At 34.8% G+C, this 15597-nt stretch overlaps 1 protein-coding gene across 1 annotated transcript in view; it reads left to right on the top strand.

Annotated features, from left to right (window-relative positions):
- Window positions 1-15597, top strand: part of LOC135583769 (kinesin-like protein KIN-7D, chloroplastic) — a 36665-nt gene that overhangs the window by 19917 nt on the left and 1151 nt on the right. The window contains exons 10-22 of the mRNA XM_065083041.1: window positions 2717-2779; window positions 2985-3089; window positions 6382-6486; window positions 6571-6678; window positions 6854-7000; window positions 9704-9886; window positions 10042-10200; window positions 11903-12133; window positions 13934-14074; window positions 14153-14278; window positions 14365-14415; window positions 14642-14689; window positions 14783-14968. Of these exons, the coding sequence (XP_064939113.1) occupies window positions 2717-2779; window positions 2985-3089; window positions 6382-6486; window positions 6571-6678; window positions 6854-7000; window positions 9704-9886; window positions 10042-10200; window positions 11903-12133; window positions 13934-14074; window positions 14153-14278; window positions 14365-14415; window positions 14642-14689; window positions 14783-14968 (1653 nt within the window). The remainder of the gene's footprint in view (window positions 1-2716; window positions 2780-2984; window positions 3090-6381; window positions 6487-6570; window positions 6679-6853; window positions 7001-9703; window positions 9887-10041; window positions 10201-11902; window positions 12134-13933; window positions 14075-14152; window positions 14279-14364; window positions 14416-14641; window positions 14690-14782; window positions 14969-15597) is intronic.

The following is a 15597-nucleotide window of genomic DNA, read 5'->3' as shown; positions in this document are numbered from 1 at the left end:
GAAATAAACAACATGAGAAATATTTTGAATCCTTCAACACATGTCAATGTCATAAATAAAGAAAATGAGAAAAAAAACAAAAGAATAAACCAGCATTCTGTATCTTCTATTCGATAGATTGTCGTTTACCAGTTAATTTTTATATACCAAAATAACATTTTAGATCTAGTCTGGTACCAGCTTCTTTCTATCTGGGATATTTCATCAGTAAGGAAAAAGAAATGCAACGCACAAACTATAATAATAGTATTATTTGGAAGCACCTAACGTTTTTCATGCCCTACAATCCAATATAGCCATGCCAAGCTTAGCATAATATAAAATGGATTATTTATCCTGCCAATATATAAAAATATTTTCACTAAACCCCTTTTACTGCACCCTGTAAGGTGTATGGCCCAAAATGGGCTGGTCTATCACTGTATCTGGTGGTACTTCAAAGTTCAAACCATGCTATCCCATCCCTTAGATATGGTAAATTTTCCTTGGTTTCTAGTTCTTAACATTCTCTTCTCTACAACGGGACGTAAAATGATAGTGTTTGAGCATATAATTTATTTCCATACAATATCTATGCCATATTTAATGGTTGGTTTTTAACAAGGATTGCCGTCTCATGTACCGGGCTGGTATGTACTGGTCAGTACTAGTGTACTGACACACAGTACATCGGTATTTACTGTTGTTTTGAAGAGGCAGAAAAGGACGGAGAAGAGGAAGGGGCGGTGGAGAGTCAGAGGAGGAAGGAGGAAGGAAGAAGGAATAAGAGGAAGCAATATAAGAAGGAAGAAGAAGAAGGCGAAGAAGGAAGAAGAAGGAAAAAGAGGAGGAGAAGAGGTAGGAGTGTATTTGGGAAGAAGAAGGAATGTGTCAGCAATGACATGACCAAGGATTCACAAAGCAGCGATGGTAGCAGCAGCATCACGAAGTAGCAGTGGTGGCAGCAACACTGTGAAATAGCTGCAGGGGCAGCGGTGAGGCAATGTCAGTGATGATGGCAGCAGGAACGCGTGCCCTAAGTTGGTTTTTTTCCTTTTCTTAGTGCTGAATTGGACGGGCCTCACTGCTTTACCTTATTTTTTTAATTACTTTGATTGGGCAGCCTGAAACGGGGTGGCCCGTGTATTGGTTCATGCCTAGACCGGCATGTACCGCCCATTTCATACCTTTTTGGGCAGTACAACAGTCATTACTCTTTAAGTATATTGCTCTGCTTGAAGCATTTCAAATTATTTATTGCGATTAGTTTGCTGGGCTTAAATATTAAAGTGATTTCCATTGCTGCATAAAAAGTGCAGCATCATATATCAAAAACTAACATAAAAATCATCAATGAAATAGAGGGGATTGGATGATAGTGTAGATAGAAAGTTTAAAAGCAAATTGATTTTAAAATAAGAGAGGAATAAGCTATTGAAGGCACTGGAAGGAGACTATTTTCACCAATATGAAGGCATTTTTGTTCTTCTATCTTAATTTTTCCTTTTGAAAATCTGGACTAAAGAATCAACTCTTGTAGGATGTTGAAATTTAAAAGAAAAAAAATCAACCTGTTTAAACTTTACTGATCTTAATTTTTTGAAATCTGTGAATCATTATGGACCCTACAAATTGAAAAAGATGGCCCTAAATTGACTTCAGACATAAGAAAGTCCCTCACCAACAATTAATTGGGCCAAATTAGAAGTTAAGGTAGATTCTCATCTTAATTACTTTGTTAAAATCAGCAATTCATAGATGTGGAATTGAGAAGAATCTACTTAGAAGCCACCAGTGTTCTAAAAGGTAATCATTTCAATTGCTTAAGAGGTATGGTAATATGGCCCAATTGCATGACACATGTTATTCTAGATGTTATTCATGGCTGTCTATGTGAAGCAAATTACCTAAATGGCCCATGGATCATGTTGGTAAGCATGGTATCTGAAAAAGAAAAAGGTCTGGGTTTTTGTTGCTACAGGCCCAAAGGGGCTATTGCTACAATGTTGGTCACATTATAAACAAATAAACGACATTTATACATTGAAATAAATAGAATTTTTGGAGATAATTGGAAACAAGATTTGTAATATATATTATGTGGAAACAAGATAAGCTGAAAAAATAGATGATGCAATTTTCAACAGAGCTAAATATAGTCAGCTGTTATTTTGTTTCATCCATAAAATAGGGTTGATTGCATAAAAATATATAATTGAAGAGATTTTTCCCTTTTTACTGGCATAATTGGCTACTAAGAGTTAACTATTATTTATGAAAACTGTAGAAGATAAAGTTGCAACTGGTTTGCCAGATCTCTAGGCCTGGGGAATTGTTAACTACTGCCATCAAAATTACCTCCTGCATTCTCTACAAATTTAATAAAATTTGTGAACTACTTGCTTTAATTTATTTTGTAATATGTAGCTCATGAAAGATGGATAACTCAAAAATTAGTTAGTTCAGGAGTTCTCCATATTTTCAGTTGCTGTTTACAGCTCTTCCACATATATGCCAGTGGTATTGGTACCTTGAGCAGTGGATTCAATTTTGAACTCTTAGAATTTGCATCTGCAGTTACAATTTTTATTATTGTATTTATTAACCTCGAGTAGGAAAATTGGTTTAACATCAGTCTTTCAGATCACTTATGAACCAATATCAACAATCCTTAATGGATGCCTGAAGTAATTGCAAATTTAAGTTTTTGTTACATAAATTTATGGCTTCCTTACAGACAATAGAAAGTAGCTCTTGTGGTGATTGCAGTGAAGGGGGAGCAGTTAATTTTTCGCAGCTTGTAAGTTTATCTCATTCATGCCTTAAAACTTTATCTAGTTGTATTCTTGTTTTTCATTACTTCATCATTTATATGCTTCTAGCATAGACTCCATTTTTTGACTTTGATGCTGGAATTTCTTCATCCTGATGTATCCTTTTATTGTCACTAGATCATTATGAAACAATCCATTAATTATTTAATTCTTTTCTTTTGTTAAATGCAGAACCTTATCGATCTGGCAGGTTCTGAGAGCTCAAGAGCTGAAACTACTGGAGTCCGTCGGAGAGAGGGGTCTTTTATAAATAAAAGCCTCTTAACTCTTGGAACTGTAAGATCTTAAAACCATTGTTTCTGTAATTTTCATATCTAAATATGTTGGTTTCCTAGAATTATTACATCTCTGTTCTTTAATTCACTTTTTTTGTGACGATGTATATGTGTCAGCAGACTCGGCACATCTTTAATTTTTTCTATTCTATTTTAAAATTTGGGTTCTAGTATGTGAAACGTTAGCTTAAACAACATTGAGCTTTGTGCTTGGAGAAGGCTAAGGAATATGGATTTAACAGTCTATATTGACCAAGGCATCTCTATGCTGGTGTACTGAACACACCAACAGATACTGACATTGAGAAAATTTTTAATATTTCTCAGCAGTGTACCATGTTGTACTTTCCACCTAGATTCCAATAGAATCTGTTTCCTTGCCAAGGAAACCTGATCTACATAGGTTTATTTCTATTAAATGAACCAAGCTAATTTATTCAGAAGCATTAAATTTGTGCGCCATCAATTGCATAAAAATGTACTTTATTAACTTCCTTCACTTTAAGGTCCTTCAATGACACTTGTTGGAACAACGTAAGATCAGATATCCTGAAGATGAATTATTTCCTGCCATTAAGATTTTAAAAATCTGTTGCTAGATTATTCAAGATCCATTAAATCCTTTATTTATTATTTCTAAGCTAGTTGCCTTGGGCTTTCCTTATCTCTAAATTATTTTTCATGACCTTACTAACTCATTTATAGATCTTATCTGGACATATTTGGACCATCTTAAAAAAGATTTCTTCCTCTACACTCCACTGTTTCTGTTCCTTTCTCCCGCCAAAGCCAGCAGGGTCTACCGTGGTATGCAAGCTTTTTTTTGAAAAAAATTGGAAAGATCGATATATGCTATATATTAGTAAAAATTGAAAGCTAGTGTGCCTTATTTCAAAGGTCACAATCTTAAGATTTTGGAATAGTTAATTTGGATGTGTCTAGATTCTATAAAGAAGAATGTCATTTCGTCTGAACTGGTGTGAAACCGATTGTACATACTGATTTGGTCATAAACAGGTATGTGGACTACTCTGTTTTGGGGGCTCATGTTTGATCCATTTGTTTCTTTATCTTTTATCTATTTCCTTCTTTCAATTTTTATCTCCTTTTATTAAATTGAGATGTAAAAAAACAACTTCATGAGGTTTTAAGACTACTCAAAAGTATTCAATGGTGTAATAGCATAAGAATGATCAGGACTAGTGATGGGATTTTGGGTTCTAACACATGGCTTGATCAAACTTTAAAACATTTGCAAACATGAAAACCTAAATAAACCTAAATAAAATGCTTTATGACAACTTCATGGTGCACGAAAGAGATGGGAAGGACACCATTAGTTTTGCTCGGAAGGTTGTGTTACAAGGACAAGCATAGAGTCTTCCTTAAAGAGAAAGAGTCAAAAATGTGAAATTGGAACTTCTTGACCTTACAAATTTGATAAACCTTAACATCCTCTCTGGTTTGGCCGCAAACAGCAAGTCTTCTTTGTAAACTTTGTGATAGCAAGCTGAAAGTGAGTATCCCTTTACAATTTAGAAGTTGGCAGGAAATAGCTGGGCTGAATAATTAGGATATAGGTGGCAGTAAAACATTTGATGCAACCAAAATTTTTCCCTCATAAATATGATTATGTTAGAAACTGATATTCTACAAATTTTGGAACTATTCAGTAGGGCCTATAATATAAGCACTACATAGCTAACTATAGAACTAAATTGTTCCATACTGAGGTGTTCATGCAAGACTAGGGTTAAAGAAGGTTTTCAAGTTGGCCTGCTTGGACTTTATTTTTTAATTGTAAAGACATTGCATATCATGATGGCTTAGAGTTAGGAATAGGTATCACTATATTAGTGGTAGGATGATGGTTTCAGATTCTGCATACTTATGGTTTGTCTGGTTATCCCCAACCATGGATGAATAACAAGGATGTGATTGCAGTTTTTAAATGTTTTCATCTCATAGTATGATACATTTTTCCAATGCAGGAGGATCAGACTGAAGATAGTAATGTAAATTGTGGAAGACAAACAATTAAATATGGAGAGAATGTTCCACCATTTACTATTGCATTTGATATAACATCACACTCTTATGTTGGATGGCCTAAAATCTAATTGCTAGTTGAAGGTGGATAATCTAGCTAAAAGATATGTGGTGGTTTGTGCACTTTAGGTAACATTCAAATTGACCATTGGAGCACTGTTACGTTTGGTAACGGTCGATTTTGACTGTTATTGACTTGTACCGGGCGGTAACAGTCGAAATTTTGATTGTTACCGTCCAATACAGCCCTATATCATTCGATACGGGGTTATATCATTGATACTACTGGGTAGCGGGTGGTCCGCGTACCAGTTTGCTGGCGGACTGGTATGTATCTCCCGTACTGGGCGGTATGGTACGAAATTAAAATCACTTTTATGTGAGCATATTTTATGCTAGGGCAGCCTTTGATTTCATCAACATTATATAACAAACTTATATGTGATCAGGATATATGGGAAACAAAATCATCTACTAACACTAATGTTAACATCTAGTCGTTGAACAAAGAAGTTTAATGTTGAAACTTGAAAGCAAAACTATTTGTTCAAAAAACTCTTTATCAAATGATTTTAAAAGCATTGTTGGAATTCATCTCTTTTGAATGCTGAATCTAAAATCATCTCTTTTGGTCAACTAAACAGTTATTTTCTAATTGTGGAATTCTTTGTGAAATGACAAACCAAAATATCAATAGTTGGAACTCAATAGACTAGGAAATTATTTTTCACTCTTCACACTTTGAAAATGCTTTTAAGCTTGTGCTATGTGACGCATAGTTAGCTGGAACAAAACCAATCCAGCAAGCTTCTACTGAACCTGCGAAGTTATCCTTTATTCTTCACATGATCTAGTTTCAGTTGTAATTTTACGTATCATTTGCTGTACTGCCTGAGTTGGTATGGTACGTGTGGTACAGACTGGTTCGATTGGTGACCAAGACATAGCATGCCCCCAACATTCCATGTGTTGGTACATTAGTACAGATCGATATGTACCAGCCTGACAAATCTCTGAGATGTGTCCAATACTCGAAATGGCGAACCTTGATTTTAGTAGTTCTTTCATTATAGTTGGATTCTGCATGATAAATTCATTAAGATGACATGAATTGGAATCATTAATTAGATTGAACTGAAATATAATAATGTGCTTGATCACAATGTAATACTAATGTTGAGCAAACCCACATCTTTATTTATCTAATTCTTCCTGTAAATTTGCTAAACTACTTCATTTTCCAGGTAATTGCAAAATTGACTGATGGAAAAGCTACACATATCCCTTATAGAGATTCCAAATTAACTCGTCTCCTCCAATCATCTTTAAGTGGTCAAGGGCGTGTTTCTGTAAGTTGATGTTACTCACTGTGCAACTTTAATCAAAATCATTAATTTAGGGGGCTAAGTCTGAATTTATTTTTCTTTTGTTAGCTCATCTGTACAGTAACCCCATCATCAAGCAATGCAGAGGAGACACATAACACACTGAAATTTGCCCATCGGGCAAAATGCATTGAGATTCAAGCTTCACAAAATAAAGTATGTCCATCAGACATAAATGTTTGACTAGCTTAAGGATAATAGTCCACCAACTCCTTAAGTGGAGTTTAATTTCTAGCAAATATCATTCCTTGTCTGTCTATCTTACATTTCCTTCTATGTTTTGACTTATTTCACTTATATAATTGTCTTAAGGTTTCATTTATTGATGTAGATTATAGATGAAAAGTCTATGATAAAGAAGTACCAAAATGAGATCCGTTGCTTAAAACAAGAGCTAGAACAGTTAAAGAGAGGAATTGTGACAGTTACTCCACAGAAAGATACCGGAGAAGATGACATTTTTCTCTTAAAACAAAAGGTAGGTCATCATTGCATACTTGTGCAATGCACCTTTTGGAAGGTAATATAACACCTTGCTTTTAAATAGAATATTTAGAGGTAACCTCATGAACCTGTTTATTTTTAAAATATTACATGTTATTCAGTTCATATGTTATTGTCTTTCTAGTTTTATTATTATATCGATGATGAATGAATCATGAAAGAGGCTATCAAAGTCGATAACATAATTGAGATTGAGTGATGTAACAGTATTGTCTGGTTCTTATCAATGATTTTAATAGGCGCTAGGGCGCTCGCCTAGGTGCTCGGGCGAGGCGAGGCAAGGCCCGAGTGCCTCATTTCATTTCTAGGCGGCACGCTTTAAAGAGGCGTCGCCTTGGCGCTCGCCCGAGCCTAGGCACCGAGCACTTCGGGCAAGTGCCCGGGTTAAACCAGGCGACTGAACCAGCATTTTAGGTCTGGTTTGGTCTCCAGTGTTTTAGTTGGTTCATTGAACCAACTAAAGTACCGATATCAGCCTTCCTCTCACGACTTCCCAACCCTAACCCTACTTGCCACTCCCGCTCTCGTTGCCGCTGCTTGCTGCTACCGTTGTCGCTGCCACTATCGCCGCTCCCGTTGCCGCTGCCACTGTCACCGCTTACCGCTCTCGCTGCCGCTACTCGCTTATACTGCTGTCACTGCCACTGTCGCCGCTCGTCGCTCGCCGCTCCCGCTCCCACTACCACTGTCATTGCTCGCCGCTCCCGCTCCCGCTGCCATTCTCGTCGCTTGTCGCTCCCATTGCCATTGCTCGCTGCTACCACTACCGCTGCCACTGTCGTTGCTCGCCGCTCCCACTCCCGCTACTGCTGCTCGCTGCTACCGCTGCCGCTGCCACTGCCACCATCGTCGCTCGTCGCTCCCGCTTTCACTCCCGATCTCGCTGCTCGTTGCTATCGCTGCCACTGTCGTCACTTGCCGCTCCCGCTGTTGCTGCTCACTGCTACCGCTACCGTTGTCGCTGCTCTCAGTTAGCAACCTCGATCTTTCTCTTACTCACACTCTTCTCACTTCGTATACTGTTAACAGTATATTAACAGTATACTACTAATTGTATACTAGTAATAGTATTTTTATTTATTAGATTAATAATATATTATTTTGATTTTAATATTATTAATTTTTATTTATTTGAAATTATTGTTATTGTTTTGAATTTTGAGACTTTTTGTTAATGTGATATTGTAATTTTACAAGATTTTCTTAATATAATATCATATTTTTATTTAAATAATTATATTTATTAATTATATTATATATTTTTATATTTTAGCGTCTTGTTTTGCTCGGGCGAGCGCCTAGCGCCTCGGGCATTTTTTGACCTTGGCACATAGTGCTTTTTAAATCACTGGTTCTTATTTGGTTGGTTTTCTAATATTACAGTTAAAACATAAAAGTCAGCTAGAACTGGTCTGCACCAATTGAAGTCAATCAAACTTGGAGAATTAATTATTTCTGACACATCTCCATGAAGAATCATAATGTTGCCTTAGGGAAAGGTTTCTTCGATGACTCATACCAGCACGGAAAGGTTTCTTCGATGACTCATACCAGCACATATCTAATAACGATGTGGGAAACAATTTCAAGTGTCTGTGTGTTGTTTAACCCACCAACAAGGCCTATATTCAAATGTGTAGTGACACCAAAGCTTTTCTGTTAATGTAGATATATGGTTATTCCTTCATGATGATTTAAGGTCACTGAATTTATAGTCCGGTTAGTGAGAATTGTTAGTCACTGTCATGTATCAAGTATCGGACATTCAGTGATCGAAGACTAGGCGCTTGTCTTTCATCTAGTCTTGGGGATGAATTCTATGGAGCAGAAGGTTTCCATGAAAACTTTCTAGCATTTTAGGTACAATATATTTGTATTTTAAGGTCTTATGATGAGAAAATAACTGTTCCACACTTCCACTTGGGACATACATTTATGGTTTGTTTCAGAGTCAGTGTATCAATGTTTGGGATTAGATCTTAACATGTTCCAACTTCTAAAAGTACGACTGTTAGTAGTCCATGTTATCTGGAAAGTCCCACCTACTCATATAGGTATATTAGTTGTTCATGTTTCACTGTTAATACTTTAGAAGGTAAAAATGACTAAGGTAAAAAAATAAAAGGTCCTTGAAAGTGGCATAAAAAATAGTAAGAGGTTCAAGTTCCTAAGCTCTTTAACCAGTCTATTTTGTCCCTTTTTCCAATAATTTATTAGATATTTTCAATAAATATTGATATGTAGTTTATTATTGATGTACTAGCGACAATAAAGATTAGAGGTATGAAATTTTCAGGGTCAAATGTGTAGGATGGTGTGATTTTACAAACGGAATAGATTAGAAGATAATAACTAATTGGAAGAAAAAGGAAAATGAAAATTTTGCCTCAGTCAGCTACATGTACCTATTAAACACATGTTAGATGTAACAATAGATTAAATTTCTTCTTTGGTTAATTCTAGTTTAAAAGACATCACATCGACCTATTATATGAAAACCTATTTGTTGTAGTTATGTCATACTACTCTTTGGAAGTCTGGTGCTGCACCATTTATACATTTTTATATTTTACTTAACAGCTGTATGTGGGACTATGGTTTCAGTGACTTCCTAGAATTAAATTCTTTAGTTACTGTTCAGTGTCAATTTGACTAGTGCAAATTTTAACATGAAAAGCTAGAGGATGGTCATGTCAAGCTACAGTCAAGGCTGGAACAGGAAGAAGAAGCCAAAGCTGCTTTACTGGGAAGGATACAACGTTTGACAAAATTAATTTTGGTTTCTACGAAAACAAACCAGTCTCCAATATTTCCTCCACATGCTGCTCCTAGGCGAAGACACTCTTTTGGAGAAGAGGAGGTCAGGAGTCTTATAAATCTATGCACATGAATTCTTGAATAGATAATTTACTATTCCCTTCTTATTTGTTTTGTTCAAAATATCAATTGAACACTTAATTATTTTTTCCATTGATTCTCTGATGATCTAATTTAGAACATTATGTCATCCTGCAGCTTGCTTATCTCCCATATCGGAGACGAGATATGATATTAGATAATGAAAATGGTGTCTTCTATGCTCCACTTGAAGGATTTGGTGAAACTAATGATGATGCTTTGAAAGAGGAGAAAAAGAACAAAAAACATGGACTCCTAAATTGGTTCAAGCTACGGGTATGAACAGCTGAGTTGATGGTTCAAGCTAGGGAACTTCTTTTTACTTGTCAATATAATTGGAATTCCTTGTGTCACTTGATTTATGTTGACTTTCATTACCTGATTTCTTTATTATGAACAAGTGAACTTGTTGCACCTTTTATTGCTATCATCCTATACAGGAAGCAACAGAACAATGTAATTGCATTAAGAAAAATTGAAAAATAGGATAGTTATTAAAAAGTCTATCAGCAGACAATGACAATGATAAAGAGTGAACAACAGATGCTTAGAGCACATACATAACTATATCACATAGGTAGAGGCAACATTCTAAATCAGAGTTACAGTAATTTACAATAATTTATCACATAGGTACAGGTTAGACCACCGACCCATACCATCCTGTATTAACTAATGAAATTATTAAAATTTAAAAGTTTAAATACTGGCCAGTACCTGGACTATATGATCCAATACTGGTTCTTGCTCGGACCATTAAATACCAGTAGGTATGCATCATGCCTGCCAGTATTTAAAACCACAGGTACATTTTGATTCTCCATTTTCAGCAGTTAGCGCTAATTGAAATTGATAAGTTTACATCAGTCGTAAAAAAATACGATATATCATCAAGCCATATAGCATAATTGTCTGAATGGAACTCCTATTTAGCTTCTTCTTGAAAAGTTCATACTTCATTGAATTTCATATTCTAAGATTTTAGCAATTTAAATTTAGACTTTCTGTTTGGTGGCAAGGCCCTTATTTCAGAGACATGTCAGCCTATCTATGGACACTTGTGCTAGTCCAATTATTTGGTTGCATTTCTCTCAGATTTTTATCGTGCCAATATGCCATTCTTATATGTATGCTAGTACATTGTTCTCTTTTATGTTCAGTAGTAAACTTGGTAGTTAATTCTTTAGTACAATGATTGTCACACTGACTCACATGCTTAATAGTACATATTTGATAAAGCAGCATAACCGAAAGTCTAAAGATTATGAAAATTTACTTATAATGATACTAAACCACACAATTGAGTCTAGAATTTTATGGTTTTGGTTCTGAGACTCAGAGTGAAAGCTGAAGCTGGAAAAGGTGGAACTCCATGGTCCAACCATAATCTAAAACGAGACTAGATTTTAAATATCTCCTTTATTTTCTCAATTTTTTAAAAAATATTTGTTGAAACTAGTTAAACTAAAGGTTGGGCTTCTGAACTGATTTTCACTGTACTTATTATAATTGTGATTTATCCAATGTTTAACGCTCATGATGAATTCATTCTCAATTTCTGAAAGATCTTATTAGCTAAAAAGGGGGTGTTTATCTGTTAAAATTAACTTTTATGAAAAATAAGGTCTGCAATACTGTCCAATATGGTTCGATACAGGTGGTATTTGTAGTTTGATAGCCTCTGGTACATGGAGCAGGGAAATTGGTACAAGCCTTCTACTGGGCAGTTAAAAAACCTCCGAGGAAACATCAAGCATGTATCCACGAAGTGTATGATTAATAACAATATGTAAAATATATTTGGCAAGTTCATGATAGGCAATTTTTGAAATATCCCTGTTTATAGCTCTGACATTTCTTGGGTTCTTCAAGTTCTGTCAGTATGGCTACATAATCTAGTAAAGATGATTAGTTGATGCTGTTTTACCATTATGCTATCTTTTTGTTGCATGTCCTTGATTGTTTTTCTATTTTCCAGAAACGAGATAGTGGTTTGACAACGTTGACGAGTTCAGATGGTGACAAATCAAGTGTTACAAAGTCATACACTACACCTTCTACTCCTCAAGCAGAAAGTGTAAACTTCCCTTCAGAACCTGGAATATCGAATTCCATAATTCCAGAAAGTATTCCTCCTGATGATCTACTTGATGTGGTCCATGATAGAGAACTTTGTGCTGATGATCTCTCTTTCCAAGAGACACCTCTGGTATGCAATGAAAGTAACTATCCAATATCATGTCTTCTGATATGGTTGCTGTAAACTCCATTTAATTAAAATGGCTATTTATTTGAAAAATAAATTTTGAAATATTACACTAATTAGTTGTATGATATTAGGATATCATAAATGAAAACCTACAAACAAACTTATTCATGATAGTTAGGTAACTTGTTTATGTCTGTATCACAATATTGTTGTTAATATATCCATTACTTGCTCCTTAAAATTTGTTATATATTGTCAAGTGGTGGTTGACCAACACTGTTGAAGTTCATCACTTGTGTAGCTATTCAGAAAAGAATATTACACTTCTCTTAAATTTCACTCCTGCTTTTAACATTGCTGAGAGTCCTATTTGAATGAATAGAAAATTGGTAAAGAAAAGCCTATTGTATAGTTTCATCAGAATTTAAACAATTAAAAAAGAGAAATTAGAGCTGCTGGCTTGGGTTTCTGAGTGAGCTTGTTCATAAATATTATAGTCAATCAATATCAGTACCTTTTCCATCCATATAGGTACCATATTCGAATATCACTCTTTGTGGCAAATACTTAACTACAAGTTACATCAAGGATATTCATCCAATTTCATGCATCATATAGACAGACTTGTCTAGGCCCTTTTTAATAGGGAGCTTTTAATAATTTGAACATACAAATAAACAATTTGGCTAATATATACAAAGTTCATTGGGTTTAAACTTTAAATAACCAACTGTACAAGTAAATACCAACCGCAATTACCAATCCAACTATTCACCAGCAAATGGACCATATGGCTCAGTTCAACCTGATGTACCACCATGTTTTTTCAGTGATACACAAGTAGTACCAACAGTGTCAGTCTGTTGGTATGTACTGAGTTTTGAGAAAATCACAAAAAGGACAAATAAAGGGGAATACAGGTCTGGTTTACCTTAGTCTGCATGTTGGTGGGTATCAGACTGGTAAATATGACCTTACTGAACCATACCCATAGTATTGCAAACCTTACTTTTTGTATTTTAGGACCATACTAGTTTAAGTTGCTGAAATGGTCTCAGATCAATATTTAACACTTTGGGATTCAGTACTACATTAATGACTAAATTCTTATTATTAGAGATGAAAACTGAAAAAAAAGAACATGTACTGAATTTTCTGGAATTAAATTACTGGATTTCACATGAAAGTTGTTCAACAATCTCTTATAATTAAATTTGATTGGAGAAAGGAAAAGACAAATTTTCAAAAACTTCTAAAATAGCATGATAATGCTGCAAGTTTTCCTTGTATTTTAAGTCAAAAATGTGTTGGATTCTGTAACTAATCCTTATTTAGTTTAACAAATCACAGGAGGAACTGAATAACTATTTTACACAAGAAAATGGAGTAACTTCATTATATTTATGGTAAACATGTATCAGTCCTATGGCATACAAGAAGGATAAAGAGTAATCTCCTAGAAACCAAGCAACATAATAATTTGAAGACATAATTTGATTGTTTATGTTTTTCTTTCACAATGTGTATGTTGGTGTTATTGGTTAAAGATAGGAATAGCTTAGATTTTGTAAATTCTTTTCCAACTACCAACACTTATTTGTCATTAGGAACTAGTGGGAAGTTCACCAGAAGCAATAAAATAATAAATTTATTCTTTTTTTAATTGGGAGTTTTCTGGTGGTTTGTGCTTCTGGTCCATTCTTATGTGCATAAGAAAATGTTTTGTTTATCAAATAAAAATTCTTGCTGGAGAATGGTATGAAAATGGTTTGTTAATTTTCATACTTTATTTGTTACCAGATTACCATTAAAACAATAGATCATGTTGAATTGCTCAGAGAGCAATTAAAAATTCTTGCTGGAGAAGTGGCACTTCATTCAAGTGTTCTAAAGCGACTTTCAGATGAAGCTGCCAAGAACCCAAAGAATGAACGAATTCAAGTAATTATTCTCTCTTTTATTCCCTTAAACAAAATTGTGATAGACCAACACTTCATGTGGTAATTCTTGAACTTGAAGATGGAGATGAGTAAGGCCAGTGAAGAGATAAAGGCCAAGAACCAGCAAATAGCTTCTCTGGAAAAACAGATGGCAAATTCAATCTCAGTGACTCAAAACAGAATGAGCAAATTGGGGCTTTCACCAGTAAGATCTAGTTCCTTGATCTTTTGTATACTACTGGTTTTTTATTCTGCCTAATTACATTTGATGGTGTTTTTTCCCTTTTGCAGTCATATGCTGAACTACTAGAACAACTAAATGAGAAATCTCTTGAACTGGAGGTACTCATTCATTTTTGTTGAGCACTCTTTTTTTAGCAAACAAATGCATCTTTTGGTACCTTACATGTAATGCTTCAAATTGTATGTCTTATTTATCTGTCTTTCTGCTTTATCAGTCATTTAACTGGTTAAACATGACATTCATGAAGAATCTTTTCAGAATGTACATACCAGTGCATTATTTGAAGTTTTGAACTAAGCTCACACAGGAGTAACTCTTTTTCAGGTAAAAACTGCAGACAACAGTATAATACAGGATCAGCTGCAGCAAAAGGTTTATTGTACAAGGACTTAAAAATTTTGTTAGCTTCTTCTGTTTCTGTGATGACCAGCTATATACTCTGATACTCAAATCTCTATTTACCAGATATGTGAATGCGAAGAACTGCAAGAAACAATTGCTTCCTTGAAGCAACAACTTGTCCAAACAGTTGAAATGAAGGATTTCTCCTCAGTGAGTGTCAAATCACAGTACTTTTGTGAACAAACAAACTTTATGGAGTCAGCACCATCAATAGATGTCTCTGCAAAGTTCCTACATCAGGCACATTTGGTTGGTACCATTTATTGCTTATACATTTGTATAAACTGTAAATGCTTATAGTCTACAAACACCCATTGTCCTATATGTTTGCTTCATAAAACCATAAAAAAAACCACTTAAATCTAAAATATACTGAGAGAGAGAGAGAGAGAGAGAGAGTTGAGCTAGAATCCTGTTGAGAGGTAATGCATCACCTCAAATTGGTCATTTTGGCTCCAAATTAAAGATAAGCTTCCTTAAAAATATTGTCTTTAATTTGATCAGCAATATATATGTATCAAAACAGGTTGATTTTCTATATATTCGTTATAGAATATTTAGATCAGGTCCATCAATCTGGTCCCTGATTAAAATATAGCCTACATCGAGAACTGTTTGAAAACTCTATTGAAATCTTGTGTATTGCTATCAGATGTAACACTTCAGCAGATCCTACTATTCATGATGTTGCAAGTTTAGCTCCTGGCATCTGCATGGCTGTATTAATGGCCACAAGCAATTTTATAGTTGTCATTTGTTATAATGTTTTATTTGTGTTTTATCTCTAGATTTTATCTATTTAATCTTTGTTTTTACCCCTTCTTGTGATCCATTGAACATCAGTTCTTCATCCTGTCTTGGTCACCTACTCTTTAGAA

Source organism: Musa acuminata, chromosome BXJ1-9, assembly GCF_036884655.1.
Source record: "Musa acuminata AAA Group cultivar baxijiao chromosome BXJ1-9, Cavendish_Baxijiao_AAA, whole genome shotgun sequence".
NCBI classification, from domain to species: domain Eukaryota; kingdom Viridiplantae; phylum Streptophyta; class Magnoliopsida; order Zingiberales; family Musaceae; genus Musa; species Musa acuminata.
The sequence above is the reverse complement of the archived record's forward strand: the minus strand, read 5'-3'. Positions and strand labels throughout refer to the sequence as shown.